At 43.0% G+C, this 22,749-nt stretch overlaps 2 protein-coding genes across 7 annotated transcripts; both read left to right on the plus strand.

The window, feature by feature from the left end:
* Positions 1–21: 21 nt before the first annotated feature.
* Positions 22–12,410, plus strand: samd1b (sterile alpha motif domain containing 1b). 2 transcript variants are annotated; one of them, XM_051384019.1, is made up of 7 exons: positions 22–1,839; positions 2,978–3,180; positions 3,676–3,799; positions 8,092–8,140; positions 8,249–8,366; positions 9,531–9,645; positions 9,773–12,410. In XM_051384019.1, exons 1-7 carry the CDS (start codon positions 649–651, stop codon positions 9,914–9,916), a joined length of 1,944 nt encoding a protein of 647 aa, XP_051239979.1. In that variant the 5' UTR covers positions 22–648; the 3' UTR covers positions 9,917–12,410. The 2 variants fall into 2 exon arrangements, with proteins under 2 accessions (XP_051239979.1, XP_051239980.1); XM_051384020.1 differs by having other exon boundaries at positions 2,999–3,180.
* Positions 12,411–12,644: 234 nt separating this feature from the next.
* zgc:136908 (Transitional endoplasmic reticulum ATPase) lies at positions 12,645–22,085 on the plus strand. 5 transcript variants are annotated; one of them, XM_051384023.1, is made up of 18 exons: positions 12,648–12,840; positions 13,621–13,732; positions 13,893–14,065; positions 14,880–15,022; positions 15,667–15,797; positions 16,612–16,743; positions 16,849–16,951; positions 17,174–17,307; positions 17,488–17,623; positions 17,792–17,904; positions 18,706–18,870; positions 18,988–19,110; positions 19,231–19,443; positions 19,548–19,726; positions 19,830–19,959; positions 20,414–20,572; positions 21,343–21,494; positions 21,601–22,085. In XM_051384023.1, the coding sequence occupies exons 1-18, from the start codon at positions 12,776–12,778 to the stop codon at positions 21,704–21,706; spliced, it is 2,469 nt and encodes an 822-aa protein (XP_051239983.1). In that variant the 5' UTR covers positions 12,648–12,775; the 3' UTR covers positions 21,707–22,085. The 5 variants fall into 5 exon arrangements, 4 of the variants coding, with proteins under 4 accessions (XP_051239983.1, XP_051239984.1, XP_051239985.1 ...); XM_051384024.1 differs by lacking the exon at positions 12,648–12,840 and adding an exon at positions 12,869–13,294; XR_007881494.1 differs by lacking the exon at positions 21,601–22,085 and having other exon boundaries at positions 12,645–12,840; positions 19,830–19,939; positions 21,343–21,483.
* The last annotated feature ends 664 nt before the right edge of the window (positions 22,086–22,749 follow it).

Consider the following 22,749-nt stretch of genomic DNA (forward strand, 5'->3'; position numbering starts at 1 on the left):
GGAACTTGTGTGTGATGTCTGTGTGTGTGTGTGTGTGTGTGTGTGTGTGTGTGTGTGTGTGTGTGTGTGTGTGTGTGTTTTCGCTCGTTTGGAGAAAAGAGTGAACTGCAGATGATGAGATATTTGAAATGTTGTCTGTGGTTGGATTGATGTCGCCCAGAGGTCACACATCCATCACCGCCGCCTGATGCGGAATGGAGCCGTCATCCACCCATCTGTTGACCGCCCGGCTCGGTCTGATTCGCCATAACGCTTAAAAACACAACACTAACTCAACCGCGTCCTCTCCTCGTTGTTTGGGTTGCGCACTGCTCTTTGTTTGTGTTCGAATCCGATGTTACAAACTGCGGGTTGTGCAGGACGAGGCTGCGAACAAAGAACATCGCTCCGATGCGCTGAGAAAGAAGCCAAATTCCACCTTAAATGCCATTTGCGTCTGTAGTGGAGACCTAGGCGCCATCTTCGGTCCACCTTAAGCGCACAATGTGGCCAACGAACGCAAGCGTACCAGCCAGGCTTCCGTCCTCATTCTCCAGCCGGGGATCGCACTCTGGCTTCCAGCTTTTGACACAGCAGCGTCACTTGTGAAACAACAGAGGGGAAGAAAGACGCACTCGGGCCAAACCCCATCCGCACCAGCAGCAGAAGATGTCCGAGCCCAATAAGTACCGAGAGTGGATCCTGGAAACAATCGACTCTCTCCGCTCGAGGAAAGCCCGTCCGGATCTGGAGAGGATTTGTCGAATGGTCCGGAGACGACACGGGTCCGACCCGGACAGAACCAGGACAGAACTGGAAAAACTGATTCAAGAGCAGACCGTGCTCAAAGTTAGCTACAAGGGCTCCATATCGTACCGAAACGCGGCGAAGGTGCAGAGGAAAAGCAGAAAGAAGAGTGAGTTTACGGCCGCTGGCAGCAGCAGCGGCGGCGGCAGCGCGGAGGCTGCGAGGGAGCGGACCAAACACGACCATCTGAACAACAACGGCGACAGTGCGCACAGCTTCACTGACCAGGAGGAGGGAGAGGAGGACTCGGAGCCCAGCCCAGATCCCCACACTCAAACATCAGCCAGCGCCGCCGGGAAGAAGCTCAAGTCTGCCTCCAGCCCCAGTAGCGGAAACGGGTGCCTCAGTTGTGGCGCAACAACGGGCTGCGATGTCGGGAGCGGCTGTAAAGAGGAGAAAGCAAGTGCACCGAGAGACAAGGGATTAGGACAGCAGGGAGCGGGGGACTGCCAGTCGCCCAGCCTCGGCCACGGAACAAGCGCGGACGACGACGGCGGTGATGCCAGCAGAACAACACCGAGCAAAGCCGACGCAGTTCGCGGGGGGACAGAGCCGGGTTTGTCCGGGGCTGACACCCAGAACAAAACTTGTTCTGGGAGCGTCGGCAACCTCCCTCAACAACAGAAGCAGAAGCAGACTGTGCCCCTCAAGCCCAAACTTCGAGCAGCAGGAGGAGGGGGCAACAAAACAGCGGGGAACCACGCCAACTCCGACCTGGGCGACAGATTGGTGGCTTCTGTTCGCAGCCTGTCCGAGAGGAGCCTCCGGGGGGGCTCCGCAGCCGCGACCAGAGGCCACACCAAGTCGCTCGGGCTGAAGGAGATTTTGGGCTATTTGAGCAGCCAGGAGCGGCTGTCGGAGGAGAAGCTGACCCGAGGCAAAGTCAAAGTGGTCATGGAGAGAGAGGTGGCGAGGGGCAGGCTGCGCAGGACCCGCTGCGGGAACATCACTCTTCCTCTGAGGGGGGTGGTGGTGGAGGAGCCGATGCCGAAGAATGCGTCCGCTGACAGACTTATAAAGAGCGCACTGCAGGACAAGCCCACAGTGAAAAAGGTGGGCACTGCTAACTTAATATTTCCAACACGTCCCGGTTGTACAGGGCGCGCTGAGCAGCAGCCGGCTTGATGGCTTGCTGATAAATGAATGATCGCTGGTTAAAACCGCACACACGGCACCAGACGGGACGCGCTCGGCTTCCCTCGCCAAATATTTTTTGGTCTGGTAATAAACATCGATGCTTTAAACGCACAAGTGTTTGGTGGTGGTGGTGGTGAATTGATGTTTCCGTGTAACTGTCAGCGGGATGCCACCGTGCGTGTGCTGCGTTTGTCCTCTGTAGCCTCGGTTTAATGTGTATGTGTGTGTGTGTGTGTGTGTGTGTGTGTGTGTGTGTGTGTGTGTGTGTGTGTGTGTGTGTGTGTGTGTGTGCTCGGCTTCCTGCACAAAAAGGTGCGGGTTACATACAGGAGCAGCAGACAGCTCCGGAGCGGCCCCCCCCCCCTCACCCACCAGCGCGCACCTTTAAAGAGCGTCTCTGCACGGCGCGAGCACGAGCGCTTGTCCCCGCTTCCACAGTCCGTGTTTTGGGGGTCAGTCCACCTTTCATTCAGGCTCTGAGGAACTTTAGTGTGGCGGAGCGGAGTGTCTGGGCCTGCCGCGCAGTAGGCGGTGTCTGTCTTAAAAAACTTGAGACGTGCCGCTGCCGCTCTCTCCTGTGAGCGCTGCTCTTGAGGATGGAGCTCCTCACAGCCCGAGCATCGTGTTTGTTCGTGTAGTGGATGTGACATTTTATGTGTTAACCCCGTAGGTTTTTTTCGCCCTACCTCCCCGCAATCCCCGCAATCTCTCCCGTTTGCGTGCCTCATTAAATCCTTTGTATCGTTCCAGACAGCGCACTGTCCTCCCTCTCTTGTGGGTGCAGACTTGAGTAGGCTACAGTAGGCGGCTGTCGTTATATCTGATATCTGTGTGTTTCTCCAAGTGGGAGGTGTTTTTTGATCTACTCTTTCCGCCCCGGAGAAGCGCAGCAAATCTAATATGCTGTTTCTGAGCCAAGCCCAAGTGAGAACTTACAGATCAAACTCAGGAGGTGTTCCTTCATCTCCACTTAACTCACCCTTTATTCTTTTATTTATTTATTTTTAAATAAAAAAAATGTTTTGTTTGAATCCAACTTTATATGTAATTGCAGCCGCCGTCCCCCACTCTCCAGGAAGAAGAGGAACGGGAAGAGAATGAGGAAGAGGAGGACAATCCCCGGAGTTCTGATGAGGAGGGAGGACTATCCCCGGTAGCCATGACAACCGAACCAGAGCTCATTGAGAAAACCACGGAAGATGCTGTGATCCAGACAGCATCAAAGCAGGAGAGCCCCCAGCAGCAACACGGTGGCAAAGGGTGTGTGTGTGTGTGTGTGTGTGTGTGTGTGTGTGTGTGTGTGTGTGTGTGTGTGTGCTCTAATTATCACTAATCTTCCTCTGTCATTGTTAATCAATACTATCACACTGCTCCTGCTGCACCTACAAGAAGTCCTACTTGAGTGTTTTTTGTTTGTTTTTTCTATTTTATTTTTGCCTTTTTGGAATTTTTGCATAACATTTTCACTTATATTTACTTTCACAATTATTTATCATAACTTTAACTTATATTTAACAATAATATAAACATTTAGTCTCCAATTATTAATAAAACTTATATCAATTGTGTTTTTTTTTTTACCTTGTTCCTTCTGCAAATACCTTTAATGTCAATTCACAATTACTTGATTATTTTGACTACAACTACCACTACTGCTAATAATTATTATTATTATAATAATTATAATAATAAAAAACGACCTTTAAATGTTTCTCTTCCATTATTTCATCTGGGTTTGGTTGCTGGTCTCTCAGGGATGTCTGAGATGGATCCCCTCACCAGGATCCCGTGTCAACCTGTTCAGGGAGCTTCTCTCATACGATGTAACAGTGCACACATGGAGGAGAGAGCTGATCAGCTACATATGGAGGCGCAAGTAAGTGCAACCATCTGTCTTGTTGGTTTTCACTGCTGGATGATGGTATTTCCCATGCTTTAACAAAACAAGTTGACTGAAATGCAACTTAGGGGTTAAGACGCCGACCATGAAATGAAATACGTCTGAGTCTGACTGGGGGCCTGGTTGCATCTCTCGTTCCCTAATTTCCTGCCATCTCTCTATTAGTCTTTAATAAAGGCTAAAAATTCCCAATAAATACATGCCCCACATCTCACTTCCTTTACCAGTATTGTATTACGGCAGTATTGAAATCCTTTACATTATTAAAAGTACTAGAAATGTTTCTAAGTAGAAGTACAACACTCAAAGGAAGGCTACCTCAATATTAAATGTAAAATTACCCATTATGAGCCAACAGCCATTTTCAGTGTTCTAATAATAAAATAAAAAAATATTTGGAATTAATGTATAACAACTTATTGTATAATTTTATTTGTGTAATACACGTACATGAGTGACATTTATAACTACCCTCGATATACCACTTTCTCTTAGAGACAATATTTTCAAGAATTGATGGATGTAGTGGATGTAATGGATGATAGTGTGTGTGTGTGTGTGTGTGTGTGTGTGTAGTCAGTGACAGTTTCATTCTTAAATGCTGGTTGTTGTTTTTTTGAAGCCATGTTGTCAAATGTTACCACACAACCATGATTCACACACAGTTCATGAAAGGTTTTTATGCTGTTCTGAGCCCCCGAAGGCTCTCACATTTTGTACACAGTGATGCATTTTACATCTATGGCAGCAACAGCAACAGTCTCTGTTTGGAATAAATTAGACAATCAGTAGTTATAATGAGCAGCAATATGTGGATGCAACGGCTCGACAAAGACACACAGTACTGTGTGTCTAAAATTTTAACTTTATCCAAAGGAAAAAAAAGGAAAGAGGATGAAAGAGAACATAACCGATATAATAGGTTTGATAGTTTTCCAAGCTGAGAGGTACAGCATGGTACACACATTCATTTTAAACATTTGGGATGAAAACCGCCCTTTTCACGTACAAACACATGGAGGAAATAATTTAGCTAATGTATAGTTTATGATGTGTTATGGTGGCTTTCATCATTGCTCTAAATTTGTGTCATGCTGTGAAATTTTGAGTATTTATTTATTATTTTGGCTCCTGCTGCATACAACAGGAAGACATTTTGAAAGAAATTTGACAAATGGATGTTGAGTTGTGTTTGTGGTTGGTGTGGCACTGCTAGCATACTTAACACATGAGCATCTTAACAGAGGTGAGCATTTATGAAATTATGTAATGGGGCAAGTACAGACGGTGCCTGATTGACATATTATCCTTTTATTTATTTTGTTGCACCTGGTGGACGGAGAGTCACACCTTTTATCATTTTTATTGGTTCATGTAGTTAGGTGACCTCATGTAATGTCTAGCATGGCTCCACCCACCTTCAGCCTGAGCAGAGGTCTTAATAGAAACAACTGTGTGGCTGTGCAGGCCCACACAAATAAAGCCACTTAGGGCTAACTAACTAGTAACATACTTTTTTTTTAAAAAAAAACATACGTTTTGTTTTTTTGTAGAAAATTTAAATCCTCAATTTGTTAACATCCATGCTTACTTGCTAGCAGTATTTGTCTTCCTTGCTTTTGGTGGTGCATTGTTAAATTTCTTGCCACCAGCTGATGATCAGTAGAATAGTGAAACAGACAAAAACAGTAAAATGCGTCACCCATATGTGCACCTACTAAACATAGCACTACAAGTGCTCAAAAAATTGAGAGGGTTCCTTTAAATTGAAATTAAATACCAGTAGAATAAATGCATTGTTCACTGACATGGGTTTCAAGTACATTTTTTATTCCCAGCTTGTGAAACCCACTACATTTGTGTTTTATTTCACCTTAAATGGGGAGTCTGTGTGCAGACTTTTCTCCTTTGTGCCCTGCAGTGCAGTTTTTGTCTTGCACCTGAATATTTTTAACTGGATGTTTAAATACTTTGAACTGAACATTTTTACCCGCACTTGATTCTTCTCATTAAAACTTTACTAGCCAGTACCATAGTAGACAACACTAGAGGTGAATGGGTCCCACCCACCTTTGGCCACAAAAACTTTTAAGAAGAGGATACCTGCCTGAGTCAGCCAGAGCAGGGGCTGAAGGTGACTAATCAGCAGATAATCCTGCAACTGACACAGGAACAGAACACACAATGACTTCGATGATCAGCACACCTGAGGATTCAATAGCTGCAGCAGGACACAAACTCTAGAGTTGCATATGTGGCTGGGCAAAGGTTACTTTCAACACAGGCCTGAAAATCAGGGCAAGACTGTGTGCCTGAAGAAAGGGTAACAGGGGCCTTGTACCGAGAGCTACTTTCTGAGAAGCAGGTCAAGTCAATTGACTGAAGTTCAACAGAAGGACAAATTGCAAAGTCAATGACCCCATCCAAGTGGAGGAAGAACAAGGCACACAAAAGCAAGCTTAACCCAGAACCAATGCTGAAATGCTGTTCCTGGAGTGGCCTCATGAGGCTGGCTCCACCAGCGAATCAATCTCTAAAAGCCCCCATATAAAAATGCCCAACTTTACAGCAGAAATAAACAGGTTTACACCCTGGTACAAACATTGTACTTATTATAACAACAAGTTTTTATAGACCTCACCCATTTGAATTATATTGAGGCTTATAGTTATGCATAATTCAGGGCTTGGCCGCTTTGAGGGACAGGTGGTTGACGTCACAAGTAGCTGGTTTCAGCTGCCTCAGCTCCACCCATGCTCCGCGTATTTGACCATTTTTGGAATAGCTGGTAGCTGGGGGAGTCAGGACTGCCAAGATGGGAAAAGCCAGAGCCGACCACACTGAGCTTCACACGTGCTCTTCAGAAACCTATGGGTGACGTCAGGGAGGCTTGGCCATTTTCCCTTGTACAGTCTATGGGGCTCGCACACCAGCACGGAAGAAAGCTACTCCATCATTTGAAGACGCATCCGTGTGGTGGAAGAGATACGGCGCCAGGAGGAGGCAACTAGTTACAGAAAGGAAAGACAAGGGCAGTCGACAAGATTGGTGGGATTGGAGAGAAGCTCTCCTGGAAAAGCTGTGCGAAAATGGATGGAAAATCAGTAGATCAACACCCTTGCGCCCCCTTCATCCCACTGTCCGACAACAGCATTTGTCCAGGAAGGTGAGCATCAAACCAGACGCATCAGATCAAGGCCAGATACTGGGTAGCTTGGTGGGGCACGCAATCGGAAGATGGTGGCAGACTTAGGCCAGATGCTCTGTTTCCCAGCTGTGATCAAGTCAACCAACATCAGACCAGATCTTGTGCTATGGTCAAGCTAACTCCACCTTGTTCACATTATGAAGCTTACAGTGCCCTGGGAGATCACAATGAATGAGGCCTGTGACCGCAAGAAACTGAGGTATGCTGACCTTGTAGCAAACGCTCAACAAGGTGGTTGAAAGTAAAGATCCGACCAGTTCATAGCCACATCAACATCAAGGCTGCTCTGGGGGATGGGCATTCAGGGCAAAGCCTGCTGGCAAGAAGTCAGACTTCTCCAGAGCTGTTGAAAAGGGCAGTCAGAGGAAGAGAAAGGACTCTACCTGCGAACTACAGGGGAGCTTGACTCCTCTTACTAACACATGGGATTACCTGAAAAATTTGACCTGGGTTTATGTGTAAAATTAAGCTAGGGTTAGGGTCATATCGATGTGTGATTCTGCGTGAGGGTGATTGATCCATTTAATAAAGATACCAGCATGCATGCTATTCTACACATCACCATCGAAGCGTGCTGGCGCAATATCATAAACTGACTTTAACGCAAGATCAGGAAAAAAAACTCATCAAATCAGCATTTTTCATTCATTATTAATTTCTCTGTTTCATAGTCAGCATACTCTGAGTCACAGTCAGTCCTCTCTTTGAGGCACATTCGTATCAGAAAGACAAACAAAAAAAAACCCAAACAAGAAAAGAGAGGTGGAATTGTGAGTGACTCGCTTTATCTCTCCCTCCACTTCCTGCATCAACATGCATGCATCATTTACACTCCCACAGCAGATGGTCATGTTGCAGTTTTGTCATGATGCATGTTGACACAGCCAGCTCCTTTTAATCCTTGTGTTTAGTTGGAGGTCATATCACTCTGATGCTTCCAATATGATTTTTCCTCTGGCACGTCGTGAATCTGACTTGTTCCAAGGAGCAGATATTGTCTTGTTGTCATGCTAATTTCTTTGCATCTTTGTTTGACCCTCTCTCTTCTCTCCACACACAGAATCAGATGCAGCATGACAGAATCAACCACAGCTCCACAGGCTTTAACAGTGAGCTCTGCTTTACAGATAATCTCAAATTGTGTGTTGTGTATGTTTGTGTTTGGTGGATAGTGATGATGACAGGTAATCAGGTTGTCCTTCATTTTTGCTTTGTAGGCTTGGAGTCTAAGACCGAGGTCAGCGTGTCGTCCTGCCTGCTCACACCCACTGCCTCCCCAAGAGATTCTGGCGTGTCTGAAGAACGAGGGATAAACGGTGGAGTTAGCAGTGGAGGGTGAGTACAGCAGAGATAATGAACATATCAAACAGATTCATTGGCTTTGGTGGTGTCTGCTCCTCTGTTGCTTGCTTTTTTGGATATGTTACAAAGTCCATTTTCCTTCTTGTAGTGAAAACAAAGCACGAAGTGAGGAGGCACCACTGAATAGTTTTTAACGTGAAGCAGATGCATATGTACAGAGGGGTTGGAGTTCAGTTTGCTGGAGTACAGAGCCAAAAGAAAAAATACTTTCACACCATAGTCTGTCACTGTGAGGTTAATTTTTTTCTCTCTAAATCAGCATTAGGCTTTGCATGCTTTCTTTACACTGTGCAGTCCAAGATAACCCTTTTCAAGTATTACCTTAAACCTGCAATAACAGATTATTTTGGCCATATGGGGGTATGTTTTATGTCGATGTGGAGAACTTGGAGCACATCCAGCAGTTACAGAGCAATATTATCATTCATATGGAGTCGTGTTTCTGTCCATGTGAGGAATGTTGGTCCAATATTCACTTTGTTTTTCCTCTGTTTCTGGTCTGTGTCAACCCCAGAGGGAATTGTCTGGTGCTCCACTATGTTCACCAGCTAGTCACTAACTTTGTCTTTCTGCTGTTTGGCTCTGAGAAAGTAGCACGCTGTGAGTTTTTAGAGCTTTTTTTACTCTATGAGAGCGGTGAGAATAAGAACGTTGTGTGGGAATGACAGCTAAATGATGAGCTGAAACTCACTTTCAGCTCTAGTGCGGAGGGGAGCTGCAGATTCAGGTGATAAATAATTATCTGTACATTCATCACTACCGCGACCCCATTTCACACCGTCTCATTGTTTTCACATTGTCATTTGATACATTGTTATTGAAATATTGATTGTAGTCCTTTTAAAATAAAGTGAAACAAAGGCTAACTTAATTCAATATTAATCAGAACGTATTATTTGATACTGTTACCTGTTCACACTAACAATGACACAGGGTTCAAGGTTCAATTTGTTCATGCATTAAACATGGAAATCCCAGTGCGTCCACTCTAATGACGTAACACTGATTACCAAAACATAGGAAATAAATACCAGTTAAATAAAACATAGATAAAAACAACACAAAACAGCTCTTACATAACCTTAGTTTACTGCAGGTTTTGTAATGGGCCAACCGCCCTCTTCCTCATCTCTCTAGGTTTATGAAGTCTGAGGGGGCCAGTGGGAGCCCGGTGGACTGGACAGTGTCTGATGTGGTCAGTTATTTCACAGCAGCAGGTTTCCCTGAGCAGGCTGCTGCCTTCAGGACCCAGGTGAGCCTGCAGTCTACTTCTACAGCCACTAGAGGCCACCAGAGACAGGATTAATGGCTGTACTTTAACCTCTCACAGTTGTAACCTATATATCTACCTACCCACACTGCTTTACTCTCTTCATTAGGAAATCGATGGCAAGTCTCTTCTCCTCATGCAGCGTAATGATGTTTTGACTGGCTTGTCAATCAGACTCGGCCCCGCCCTCAAGATCTATGAGCGTCATGTAAAGGTTCTGCAGAAAACGCACTTTGAGGATGACGACTGCTAACGACAGACAAGTGAAATATACACAAAGACTGTTATGTCTGTATCTACATATAGCTCAAGTTATCATATAAAAATGTATGCATGATGTACAATACACTTTTCATCTCATGTCAAACAGCGCACACACACACACACACACACACACACACACACACACACACACACACCTCTGTTTCTCTTCCTTCTGTCCCTCTACGACAGCTCTGGTCCAGAAATGACCCACAGAAATGAGACTGGATTTCCTGGACAGCTAGGCTTTTCTACCAAACAGGCCACAAATGTTGGAGGGAGAAAGTTGACATATAAAGTTTTAAGAGGTTACACAGAATCATGCAAGTTCTCTTTTTTTAATGTACAACATTCAAGCACTTTGCAGTTTAAACTGTGCAAGATGGTTTGTTTTTAAACTGTTATACTGTAACTTCATGCACGTTTTGAAAGAGGTCGTGGTTATTCTGCGTGGAAGTTTTTTGGTTTGTTTTTTGAGGCTGTGATGCAAAGTTTTCTCGCTTGTTGGTGTTTGTTTGTCATTGTACACATGCTGTACATGGTTGCGGAGGCTGACAGAGAATGTTGGTTTTAACAGCAACAAAATAGAAGTTGAACAGATTAAATGCATTCCCAGAGGCTGGAGTGTGGAGATAAAATCCGGTGCAGGGTTCACGACCTTGTGCAAACGGTCGTTGGTCAAAGCAATAAGCCCCCTAAATGTTTCAGAGGTAGAAACTCATCAGCTTGTAGATCAGCAGGTGGTTGATTTTGTGTAGCTTCATATTTCAGATGAAAATCTATTAAATAAATGCATCTGTTCTGGCCTATGCATCGCCACATCAGGGGCCAGTTTCAGAAAGATATACTTTGACTGTGGCTTAGATCAAGTCAGACTTCAGATAGATGAAAAATCATCCATCGCTTAAAGCTTTCTAATTCTCAAGTAAGAATAATTTGCAAGGAATTGTGGGTAAATTAATACTTTTTTCAAATGAAACCTTGCTGACAGGGTAACTGCATCAAAACACTCAGGTCTGTTCACTCTGGCAGAAAATGTTTTCCCTTTGAAATGATTCAAAGACATTTTACTGGGAAAATTCAGCAAAGAGTGTAACAATACAGAAATCCTCTATTAGAATAAACAGTAAACAACAATAAACAACACAGGTCAGACCTGTAGCAGAGCTCAGATGTTGTGGCTTCTTAATTTAACCTCTTCTTAATAACTTGTCAGTCACACCAGTTTAACGACTGAGCTAGCACTAACTGGCAACTGACTACTGTAAACTCTTCTATTTCTTATTAACGAGTTCCACAACATTGTTAGCATACGACAAATGATGAGCTCTGCTTTCCTCTCTTTTGTTATTTGGTGCCACTGGTCAGCAGGTGTCGCAGATTGTTAGTGTGGAAACATGGCTCAGAGTTAGCCTGGTGGTAGGATGGCCAGCTTTTAGAATAAGTTGGACTAACTTGCATTAGATTAATCTAAGAGCAACATTAAGACCGGACTAACACTACAGAGCATCTCAAATATCTTTGTGAAAAAGGCCTCAAGAGTCGGCTGCAGAAATGTTGAAGAAATGCTCCAGTTAGCTGAACTGAAATCTGCAGAACGATCGACTCTCAGCCAGACGAAATAAATCTTTTTCACAGCAGTCATTTTGACATGAGATTACCCTACTATTTCATGTCAAAATGACTGCTGTGAAAAAGATTATTTCATCTGGTAGCAAATCATGTTCAGTTCCCCTTTCCAGTGAGCCAACATGCACAATAACAACACACTGACTCTGTTTGACCTGAATGTATAAAACCTGTGTTTACCCTACTGTTTCATGCCAAGATGGCTGCTGTGAAAAAGGTCCGTAGAGTGAATATGTAAATATATTCAAGATCAGTCCATTTGATAAATCAGCCTCCATTTGTAAATTATTGATCGAAAATGATCTAACTCAAAGATGTTATCGCAGGGTAAAGCTGAGTCAATCAATCAACTAATCTCATACCACCAGCATTTTTTTAACTGTTTGTACCCGACAAACCTTAGAAACCAAATGCTGTCGAATTCTCACACATTTCATTCCCAGCTTGACATTCCTGGTTTGGCATCTCCTCTGTGTGCATGCATTATAAAAAAAAATGTCTATGTTTCTATTTAACTTTTTTTAGCATATTGGTTTGTAAATGTCTCTTTGCACATTCAAACCTCCTCTACCTCTCTCCCCTCATTATTCGCTTCACTTTCACTTTCTTTGCCACCTCCAATAACTGGTTTTCAGGTCATTACAGTTAGCAGAAAGTGTACGTTACAGTGGTTATTGCCACTGTTGGTACTGTGATCGTTTCATTCTCATTAGTTAAATCTGTAGGAGAGGACAGCTGTGTTCAAGTTCAGATTCTCACCAGGGGAATGTACAGTGTGTCTATGCTCTTGTTGCTTGTCTCAAGTTATTTGTTAAAGGACAACTTTAGTAATAAAGGTTTTAATTAAAACACCACAATGTGTCTGTTCTGAGTGTGTATGAACCCATGTTGCATTTTTGTGAAAAGTATAAACAGTGTTAGTGCACCTTTGTATTCATGTGAGTGTGTGAGTGTGTGTGTACCAGACACAAATATGCATATGTAGTATGTGTGATGGAGGGAATCCAACAAAGGTTTAGAGCTGCTGGGTTACACTAGCAGCTCCCTTCAGTCACAAGGAGTCGAAGGAGGAGAGACCATGCAGTGTTTTAGAAAAGAAAAGACTTACCCAGATGAGAAAGACTACAAGTCTGTTCTTTTGGAAAAAAAGACTCTATGCAGAATTTATTTTGACTCGTAAATATTTCACAGTAAGTCGGAAAGTGTGCACTTGTCCCTGCATATGCTGGTCAGAAGCACGGGGAGGAGGAAATATCTTGCTATATCTGTCCTGGGACACTCTCCAAGGTAAGTGCTCTCTCTCTCTCTCTCTCTCTCTCTCTCTCTCTCTCTCTGTGTGTGTGTGTGTGTGTGTGTGTGTGTGTGTGTGTGTGTGTGTGTGTGTGCGCGCACGATGGGGTTACAAATAAGACAGGGAAGCAGAAGAGCGTATTTATACCTCCACTGATAAGCAGATAGGGTGCAGCTCCCACAAACATGGTGGTTCAAGAAAACTGAAGGAAAAGAAAAGCCTGAGACTCTCTGTTGGGAACTTCTGGACCAAATCCACACCAGGGCAAATCAGAACCTGGCAGAACCAGACACCTTGGGGACTGATCACAGCAGAAATACAAGACCATACAAGATCAGCTCCTGAGTATACCACAGTATACTGCAGACAACAGTGAGGGAGCAGATATCTTGATTTCTAAAATCTGACAAGACAAAGGAGAGCAGTCATGCCAGGCTCAGGAGGAACGGAGTGAGTGAAACAGCTGCATGTGAACAGTATGTGTGTGTGTGTGTGTGTGTGTATGCTTACTCATGCATATTTGAACATACGGTACAAAATTTTATTGACAGTTAATCCAGATGTTTCATAAAGCTGGTGCTATTTATAATCTGCGCAAATTATTTTTACATTAAACCCAAAGCTTTTAGCCAAGATATTTTCATATGTTTACAGACTCATATTGTTGCTACGTGCAGAGCCAAAGACAGTCTAAATACAGCTCAGTGTCACATGAGGAAATTAGAGCTACAAGTGCAAAGCCTGAATGTGGGATGAATATGTCTCTTGTTTGGAAGCCCAAAGGGAGAAGATTACTCCACGGCCATCCTGAAGCAGAAACACAGACCTAACAGACTGGTTGTGGATGAAGCTCTCAATGAAGACAGCAGCATTGTCAGCCTGTCACAGGTCTCTCTCTCTCTCTCTCTCTCTCTGTGTGTGTGTGTGTGTGTGTGTGTGTGTGTGTGTGTGTGTGTGTGTGTGTGTGTGTGTGTGTGTGAATATATATCCTGGTCATGTGTGTTTCTTCTGAGATTTGTGTGTGTGTGTGTGTATGTTTTTTGACCAGAATAAGACAGAGGAGCTGCAGCTCTTCCGGGGGGACACAGTGGTGTTGAGAGGGAGGAAGCGTCGTCAAACAGTGTGTATCGTCCTGACTGATGACACCTGTGGGGATGAACGAATCCGCATGAATCGTGTGACGCGCAACAACCTGCGTGTCCGGCTTGGTGATGTCATCAGGTAGAGCTCACACCTGTGTCCAGTAGTGAAAGAAGCAAATACCACACTATGAAAATAAAAGTCCTGCATTAAAAACCTTACTCAAGTGAAAGTATGGAATTATTCTAAACAAAATCTACATAAAGTAAAAGTACTCTACAGAAAATTGGTCCCTGTCAGTGTTTTACTATTAAATATGATGTTTCTGGATTAATATTACTGCTGCATTAATGTGTATGTTGCATTTTACTGCTGTAGATGTTTAAGATTGAGCTCATGTTAACTACTTTGTACACTGTTGGGTAGTTTAATCTACAGTGATGCATCATATTCAAGATCATCATATGTTTGTAGCATCACTATTCTGTGAGAACTGGGTATCTTTAAAAAAGTTGATTTTTCATGAGCTCAGAAACACAGCCCAGTTTGTCAGTTTTGTGATAATACATTTTCCAGTTAATCCATTAGGGTTCTTAATTATATTTTTTGGTTTAAGAAGTTTCTCAACCCATAAAGGAACACTTAATCATTCAGTTCAAATTCAAAATCAACACATTTTGATATACATGGTTTTCACTGTATGGAGAATTGTAATCTAAAATGTACCTAGTAGCTAAAACTGTCAAATGTAGTGTTAAAAAGTACAATATCTGCATGAGATGTAGAGTAGAAGTATAATGAATAATCCATAAAATGGAAATTCTCAAGTAATTTACAAGCACCACAAACTTAGTTACATTTCACTACTGCTTGTGTCTTTGTGATACATGTGAGGTCTGAGATCATTACATGAAATGATCTGATGATTTCTGCTGGTGTGTGTGTTTCATCACAGTATTCATGCCTGCCCTGATATAAAGTATGGGAAAAAGATCCATGTTCTCCCTATAGATGAAACCATTGAGGGCCTGACCGGAAACCTCTTTGAGGTTTTCCTCAAACCATATTTTCTGGAGGCTTACCGGCCCATACACAAAGGTACAGCAACACCTCTGCCACTGATCATACCCCAGTAAAAGAGCTCTGTTCATAATATGATCTCTCCTAAGCTGTTACTACCAGGTATGACAACCTATTCTTGTTCATGTCAGTTTACATTAGCAAACATTACATCGATGGTTCTCACTTTTTTCATGAATGTACCCCTTTTGAAATACTTCAGCCAAGTACCCCCTGACCAGCGCAAAACAAAGAAAGAAAAAGTCTATATGAAGAACTACAATACAGTGTTGCACCATCAGTGCATTTATTAAGAAAAACACTTAAATGCTTTATTTAAAATGTTTAGAACCCGTCACTAAATTCAATGCAAACAAATTTTTGTCCCCGTGCAACAACAAGAAAACATTGTATTTGCAGTGAACTGCAACTTTTTGATAAGTTGGGCCTGTTTATTGCGATTGCATTAATAATAAGAATTTTGAATATAAAATGTGATTTGTGGAACTTACATTTACATTTTTATGTAAACATAGTTCAGTTATTTTTTTTTACATGTTTTAAAATAGTTTCCCCTGCAGTACCCCCATTTGAGAAACACTGAATTTGATCATATAATCAACAGCATCTAGAACACATTCAGATGCTCCTGTATGTGGTAACTTTTTTATCTGTGTTGCCAGATGACATCTTCCTGGTGAGGGGAAGCATGCGGGCGGTGGAGTTCAAAGTGGTGGAGACCGACCCCAACCCTCACTGCATCGTTGCCCCAGACACTGTCATCTACTGTGAGGGAGAGCCAATCAAGAGAGAGGTCTGTGAGAGATTTATGAGCTTCTGGACTGTTTAATGTCAATGTTGAGAGGCCAGCTGGTATCAGGAAGAGCTGCTTATGCAACAAGATGTTCACCATCACTTGTATCCCAGTTCTATACTATAATACTCGTCTAAAAGCAATATTTTGTAGTTAGCATGGAAGAAATGTGTTGCACTATTTGTAGTAACAGGAAATTATACATGAATATACCCCGCAGCAGCTTTGCATCCACTTTTTCCCAAGCATTTGGTGGGTCATTGGTCATTTTCTAAACAGTTTTTCATCTTGCTCATCCTCATCATCACCATCCATAGTATAACAACTCCATAAACAGAATACTCAGAAATGTGGGAATTTCTTTGGCTTTATAAAAGGCATTTTAGTCATTTTTCTAGTGTAAAAGTTCTACATGTACTGTATATATGCTGCAAACACTCTGGTCCAGCTCATCCCGTTGAGCTCATTTGAGTTGAGATTGGGACAATACAGGTAAACCAAAGCCTTCAGTCATGTTCCTGATTTGAAATCTTGTTTGGTTAAATATGAAGGACTTTATTCTTCTGGAGGTCTCCGTTTGACCCCTGGACAACAATACATTTTATCTGCTGTAGTTCTGAATGGGCCTATTGATGGTACAAGGAAAACACTACATACCAAGCATGGATTTGTGCTGTGTTACAAACAGGAGCTTCAGCAAGTCTGGGTGATTTAATTTAACCGTTTTGGCATCAGGATGGTTTACTTAGTATATAACACATCCACGACTGAGAATAAACTCCAGGTGTGACCCTTGCATACCTTCTTCTGACAGGACGAGGAAGAGAGCCTTAATGACATCGGCTACGATGACATCGGAGGCTGTCGGAAGCAGCTGGCCCAGATCAAAGAGATGGTGGAGCTTCCTCTCAGACACCCCGGTCTTTTCAAAGCTATAGGAGTCAAGGTGTCATACATACACACACAAACCCTGATCACATCCACTGATATTTCGGCTTCCTTTGATTCTAACATCAGGTTTCTTTTCATGTTCTCCTCTCCTCTCTCTCAGCCTCCCAGAGGGATTCTGCTTTACGGCCCTGCAGGCACAGGGAAGACCTTGGTGGCCCGGGCTGTCGCCAACGAAACTGGTGCCTTCTTCTTCCTTATCAATGGTAAGGCTCTTTTTTGTTCACAGTGACATAGGGTTGAGGAAGAGAGGAAAAAAATGGCCAACCCACTCTTTAAAAACTTTTTAAAAAAAAAAGTATACAGATTTATTAGAAACTGACTGGAAATGTTCTATCTTCTAATTCATATTTATCCCCTGGTTTTTCTTATTTGTAGATCTGAGTAGGAGAAAATGTGTTTCATATGCTCTGCATTATTCTGTGAAGGTCCTGAGATTATGAGTAAGCTGGCAGGGGAATCAGAGAGCAACCTAAGAAAGGCGTTTGAGGAGGCAGAGAAAAATGCTCCGGCCATCATCTTCATCGATGAGCTGGATGCCATCGCTCCCAAGAGAGAGAAGGTGAACAATAGAGAACAAGTGCCGAAATGTCGGCCTCTGGTGTATAAGGTCAATGTAACTGTGTGTGTGTGCGTGTGTGTGTGTGTGTGTGTGTGTGTGTGTGTGTGTGTGTGTGTGTGTGTGTGTGTGTGTGTGTGTGTGTGTGTGTGTGTGTGTGTGTGTGTGTGTGTGTGTGTGCAGACCCATGGTGAAGTGGAGAGGCGCATAGTTTCCCAGCTTCTGACCCTGATGGATGGCCTGAAACAAAGAGCTCATGTGGTGGTCATGGCAGCCACAAACCGACCAAACAGCGTGGACGCTGCTTTGAGACGCTTTGGTCAGGTCACACACACACACACACACACACACACACACACACACACACACACAAAGACACAAAGACACACACACACACACACACACACATACACACACACACACACACACACACACACACACACACACACACACACACATTTACAAGTATGGTGATGTCTCTCTCCAGGCAGGTTTGATCGGGAGATTGACATTGGAATCCCTGATTCCACCGGCAGACTGGAGATCCTACAGATTCACACCAAAAACATGAAACTGGCCGACGACATTGACCTGGAGAGGGTGGGTGAGAAGGAGCAGCAGCCAAAAGAACTCAAAATATATAGTAATTATAGCTGAAACAATTAGTTGATCAAAATATCAACTACTTTGATTATCAACTAACAACTAGCTTTTACTCATTTTTCAACATTATGTTCTTTGTCTTACGTTAAAGTAAATTGAACATCTTTGGGTTTCAAAACAAGAATCATCAAGACACAACCTTGGGTTTTGGAAATTTTATTTATTTATTTTATTTTTTCATTTTATGCACCATGAATCGATTATCCAATAATGAAAAGAGTCGTTACTTGAGGCTCCAATGGCATCCGTTCAGTGACGTGTTTGGAAATATCTTCATGTTACAGGGTGAGCATTTGGCCACAGACTCTCATTTGATGAGAATATTCCCCATGAAATGTAATGTTAATTGCTGATTTGGAATAACTGTGTATTAACTGCGAGTTAAAATAGAAATTCTTTATTTTGCAGGAGATCCCCTCAATCGCTCTTAATTTAACAGCATTACATTTACACTTACACAACTTGTACTTTATATGATTAGATAGTAAACATTATATAATTGCCACTGTAAACATTCAATTCACTCTCATGCTGTTGGTACCAATACCGTGTAACAGCACAGCTCCATCAACATCATCGCTCTGGAATTTAATCAGTGTCTAATTTCAATGTTGTTGTTGAAAAAAGGGCTTTAAATGAAATTGTTTGAACACTTCTGGTGGCATCCATCCCAATCTTGGTATGCATTTCTGCTGTTTAATAAATTAATATGTCCCTGAGCTATTTAACATATCTCAGATCGGCGCAGAGACCCACGGACATGTAGGCGCCGACTTGGCTGCTCTTTGCTCAGAAGCAGCTCTGCAAGCCATCCGCAAGAAGTTGACCCTCATTGACCTGGATGACGAGTCCATCGATGCTGACCTTCTCAACTCACTGGCTGTCACCATGGATGACTTCCAAGTACACACACACACACACACACACACACACACACACACACACACACACACACACACACACACACAGTACATACTGTATTAGTCCCTCAAAGAAACACTCTCTCCTTTCCTCCCTCAGTGGGCGCTGAGTCAGAGCAACCCATCAGCTCTGAGGGAGACCGTTGCAGAGGTGCCTCAGGTGACCTGGCAGGACATCGGAGGACTGGATGAGGTCAAGAGAGAACTGCAAGAGCTCGTCCAGGTGGAAGAAACATTCACACAATCATACCTGCACATACGTCTGCACATACGTCTGCACATACCTGCAAACACAAGCTCCCATCAGCAATCCATCTATCTTCTTCATGTCGCTCTTTCTCAGTACCCTGTCGAGTATCCGGACAAGTTCTTGAAGTTTGGTATGACTCCATCTCGTGGAGTGCTGTTCTACGGCCCTCCAGGCTGTGGGAAAACCCTACTGGCTAAAGCCATCGCCAACGAGTGCCAGGCAAACTTTATCTCCATCAAAGGACCCGAGATGCTCACCATGTGGTTTGGAGAATCGGAGGCCAATGTCAGAGACGTGTTTGATAAGGTGAGAGAAAGAAAAACTAATAAATCATGTCAGGACAGACATTTGTATAACCTTTGTTTCACACTGTAACCTTGCTGACCTCCTGGCTTCGTCTCTGCCTTCAGGCCAGACAGGCAGCCCCCTGCATCTTGTTTTTTGACGAGTTAGACTCCATCGCCAAATCCAGAGGGGGCGGAGCTGGGGATGCAGGTGGTGCAGCTGACAGAGTCATCAACCAGATACTCACAGAGATGGATGGCATGTCCGACAAAAAGAACGTTTTCATTATTGGTGCCACGAACAGGTGCAGATATGAGAATTTGTATTATGATTGTGTTTTGAGAAGTCAGTAGGCTGGAAGTCAAGATTGATTGTTCTCTCTGGTCATCTCACTTTTTTTACTCCAGACCAGACATCATAGACGCCGCCATCCTGCGGCCGGGTCGTTTAGATCAGCTCATCTACATCCCACTGCCAGACAAACCATCCCGTACAGCAATCCTAAACGCCAACCTACGCAAGTCCCCTATCGCACGAGTCAGTGATGCACACACATATAGATATCCATTTCTTTTTACAGTGTCTTCCTCATGTACATGGGAGAGAACAAAACATCAAAAGTTGGTCTGTTCCTTTATATACTGTAGATAACAGTTGTAAAATGTATAACAAGTGGTCATTGTGAGGAATGTTTGAAATCTGTCGTCTCATTAACATGCTAGAGGAAGTCTTATGCTGTAGTTGATCAAACTACTACATATACTGTTGGTTAATTTAAACTCTGACAGCGCATAGCTACAAATGTAGTAAAAACATGGAATCTCACTAACTAAATACTGAAGTAAAAGTCAAGTGCTTTTACCTAAAAACTATTACATGTTTGGTTACTAGGGTAACCCCAGTTCTCAGAGAATGACACTTACCAAATAATGTAAATTTAACAACCTCAGCGTCTCCCTCTTTCTCTTTCCTTTGCACCTCCTTCTTGTAGGATGTGGACCTGGAATATCTGTCTGGCATCACAGAGGGTTTCTCCGGAGCTGACCTGACAGAGATCTGCCAGCGGGCTTGCAAGCTTGCCATCCGTGAGGCCATCGAGGCCGAGATCAAGGCTGAGCGTCAGAGGCAGAACAGACCAGGCATCCCCATGGTCAGACTGCTGCACTGCATTGTTGCTTATTTACAGAATACTCTACTGTGATAAACAGGAAACTGATTATTGGGTCTCTCTGGCTGTATTCGAAACCACCTGCTATACTAGCAGTGCATACTGACATGGGCAAATTGTAACATGTAGTATGCAGTGTGCAAACAAAAGCAAAATCTGCGGTATGCCAAAAATACTCATATGTCTTACTGATTTGGAACCAGTTTACCTCGACTACTGTGTCCCACAATGCAAATCTCTTTAAAGGAACTGTTGGTTTGCCTTTAGCCGTACTATTGTTTATTTCCACTTTCCAAAACCAGAAACTGGCTAAGCCTGGTCTAGCATACTGAGAAATAAATCCATATAACGGCTTTGCCTACTACTATGAAAAGCAGTACTTTCATCTGTAGTATAGTAGGTGGTTCCAAATATAGCCTGTGACTTTTTCCTCTCCACACACACACGCACGCACACACATACACGCACGCGCGCACACACACACACACACACACACACACACACACACACACACACACACACACACACACACACACACACACACACACAAACTGTGCCACTCCTCAAAGCAGTATCAGGCTGTATGTGCTCGGTACAGAAAGAGACTGTGGAAGATTAATAAGTTCCCTAAAGGGCGGCTGTGTGTTTTGTAGCTTTCAGCCTTTGGACTGGGAACACACACAAACACACACACACACACACACACACACACATACACACACACACAGTCCTCATAATGTTTTTCTCTGCAGGATGAGGACTTTGATCCAGTCCCAGAGATCAGGAAGGACCACTTTGAAGAAGCGATGCGATTTGCTCGTCGCTCTGTCAGTGACAACGACATCCGCAAATATGAAATGTTTGCCCAAACTCTGCAGCAGAGCCGAGGTTTTGGAAACTTTAGGTACACATAATCCAAGTACATCATACAGTATGTGTCACTACAGACAATATAGTCTTCATCTCTTCAAGACACATTAAAGGCTCATTGTTTTTTGTTCTCCACCTAGGTTCCCTTCTGCTACTGGTGCCAGGTCTGGAGGTCAGGGGTCAGACTCTGGGTCAGGCAGGCCAAGCCAGTACAGAGAGGAAAGCAATGATGATCTCTATCAGTGACAAAAACTTCAGCAGCTGCATAAAGTTCCACTACTATGCTTGGCTTCCTTGGAGGAAAGGAAACAGAAGAATATTGGGAGTGGAAAAGACAATATATAAAGGGAAACATAACAACAATAATAGTAACAATAATTATAAGAAATCTTGACTTTTAAAAACACAGGGGAATAACATCAGATTACAAATAAAAATAAAAATATTATAATATTAATCATATTATAATATTTTGTTTCAATACACTAAGACAGAGCAACAAATAAATACAATAATAACATCAAAGCTTTGGGTTTTCACACACTTTTTGCACTATGAAAATTATGTAAGTTGTGTGTATGTGTGAGTGTAAAATGTGATAAATAAATTTATTTGTACGCCTCTATGATCCCTCTGACAAGGTTTATCTTGGAAAAATACTGAATGTTTTTGTGTTGTTAAGTTGTAAATGAAACTGGTTTCTGGTCGTCCTGGGAGCTCACCTGGTAGAGCTTGTGCCCTGTGTACTGGCATGTTTTTATTTATTTGTAAATAATACTGGTTTCTATTTGATTCAGTTTCAGGGGTTCTGGTGTTGTACATACAGGCTCACTGTGATGACTTACTGGGACTTACTAAAGCCGCCAGTAATGTTATTAGTAACAATCTGACAGAGAGCCACAAGATTGTTCCCCATGAATCACACAAAATATGTTTACCCACATACCCCTTGTTGTATCTTGCAAACAGTCTAAGTTTTATTTGCTAAAGGTTTAAGGTACAGATAAACCCCAAAACAATGAATCTAAAATGACTTTTCAGGCCCTCAAACCATCAAGGAGAGGAATATAAAAGCAAATGTCCAGGGTTCTTTTTGTTATCTAACGTAAGATAAGATAAGATAAGGTATTTCTTTATTGATCACCCGTAGGAGAAAAAGAAAGAAAGGTGGAAAATTTTCACTTTTTTTAACCTTATATATTACTAATATATATATTTTTCCCTCCCTAACTGTTTGGTCTATCTTCCAGGACCAGTGTTTATGAGACTGCATGTGTCCTTGACAGTAG

The sequence above is a fragment of the Dicentrarchus labrax genome, unplaced genomic scaffold, assembly GCF_905237075.1.
Source record: "Dicentrarchus labrax unplaced genomic scaffold, dlabrax2021, whole genome shotgun sequence".
Taxonomy (NCBI): domain Eukaryota; kingdom Metazoa; phylum Chordata; class Actinopteri; family Moronidae; genus Dicentrarchus; species Dicentrarchus labrax.

Bases quoted from the DNA above. Each gene is read 5' to 3' on its own strand.
- samd1b (XM_051384019.1), top strand. From the start codon at position 649: ATGTCCGAGCCCAATAAGTACCGAGAGTGGATCCTGGAAACAATCGAC. The intron at 8,141-8,248 runs GTGAGCTCTGCT...TTTGCTTTGTAG, and splicing joins CAGCTCCACAGGCTTTAACA to GCTTGGAGTCTAAGACCGAG. The intron at 9,646-9,772 runs GTGAGCCTGCAG...TCTCTTCATTAG, and splicing joins CTGCTGCCTTCAGGACCCAG to GAAATCGATGGCAAGTCTCT.
- zgc:136908 (XM_051384023.1), top strand. From the start codon at position 12,776: ATGCTGGTCAGAAGCACGGGGAGGAGGAAATATCTTGCTATATCTGTC. The intron at 14,066-14,879 runs GTAGAGCTCACA...GTTTCATCACAG, and splicing joins CGGCTTGGTGATGTCATCAG to TATTCATGCCTGCCCTGATA. The intron at 19,111-19,230 runs GTGGAAGAAACA...GCTCTTTCTCAG, and splicing joins AACTGCAAGAGCTCGTCCAG to TACCCTGTCGAGTATCCGGA.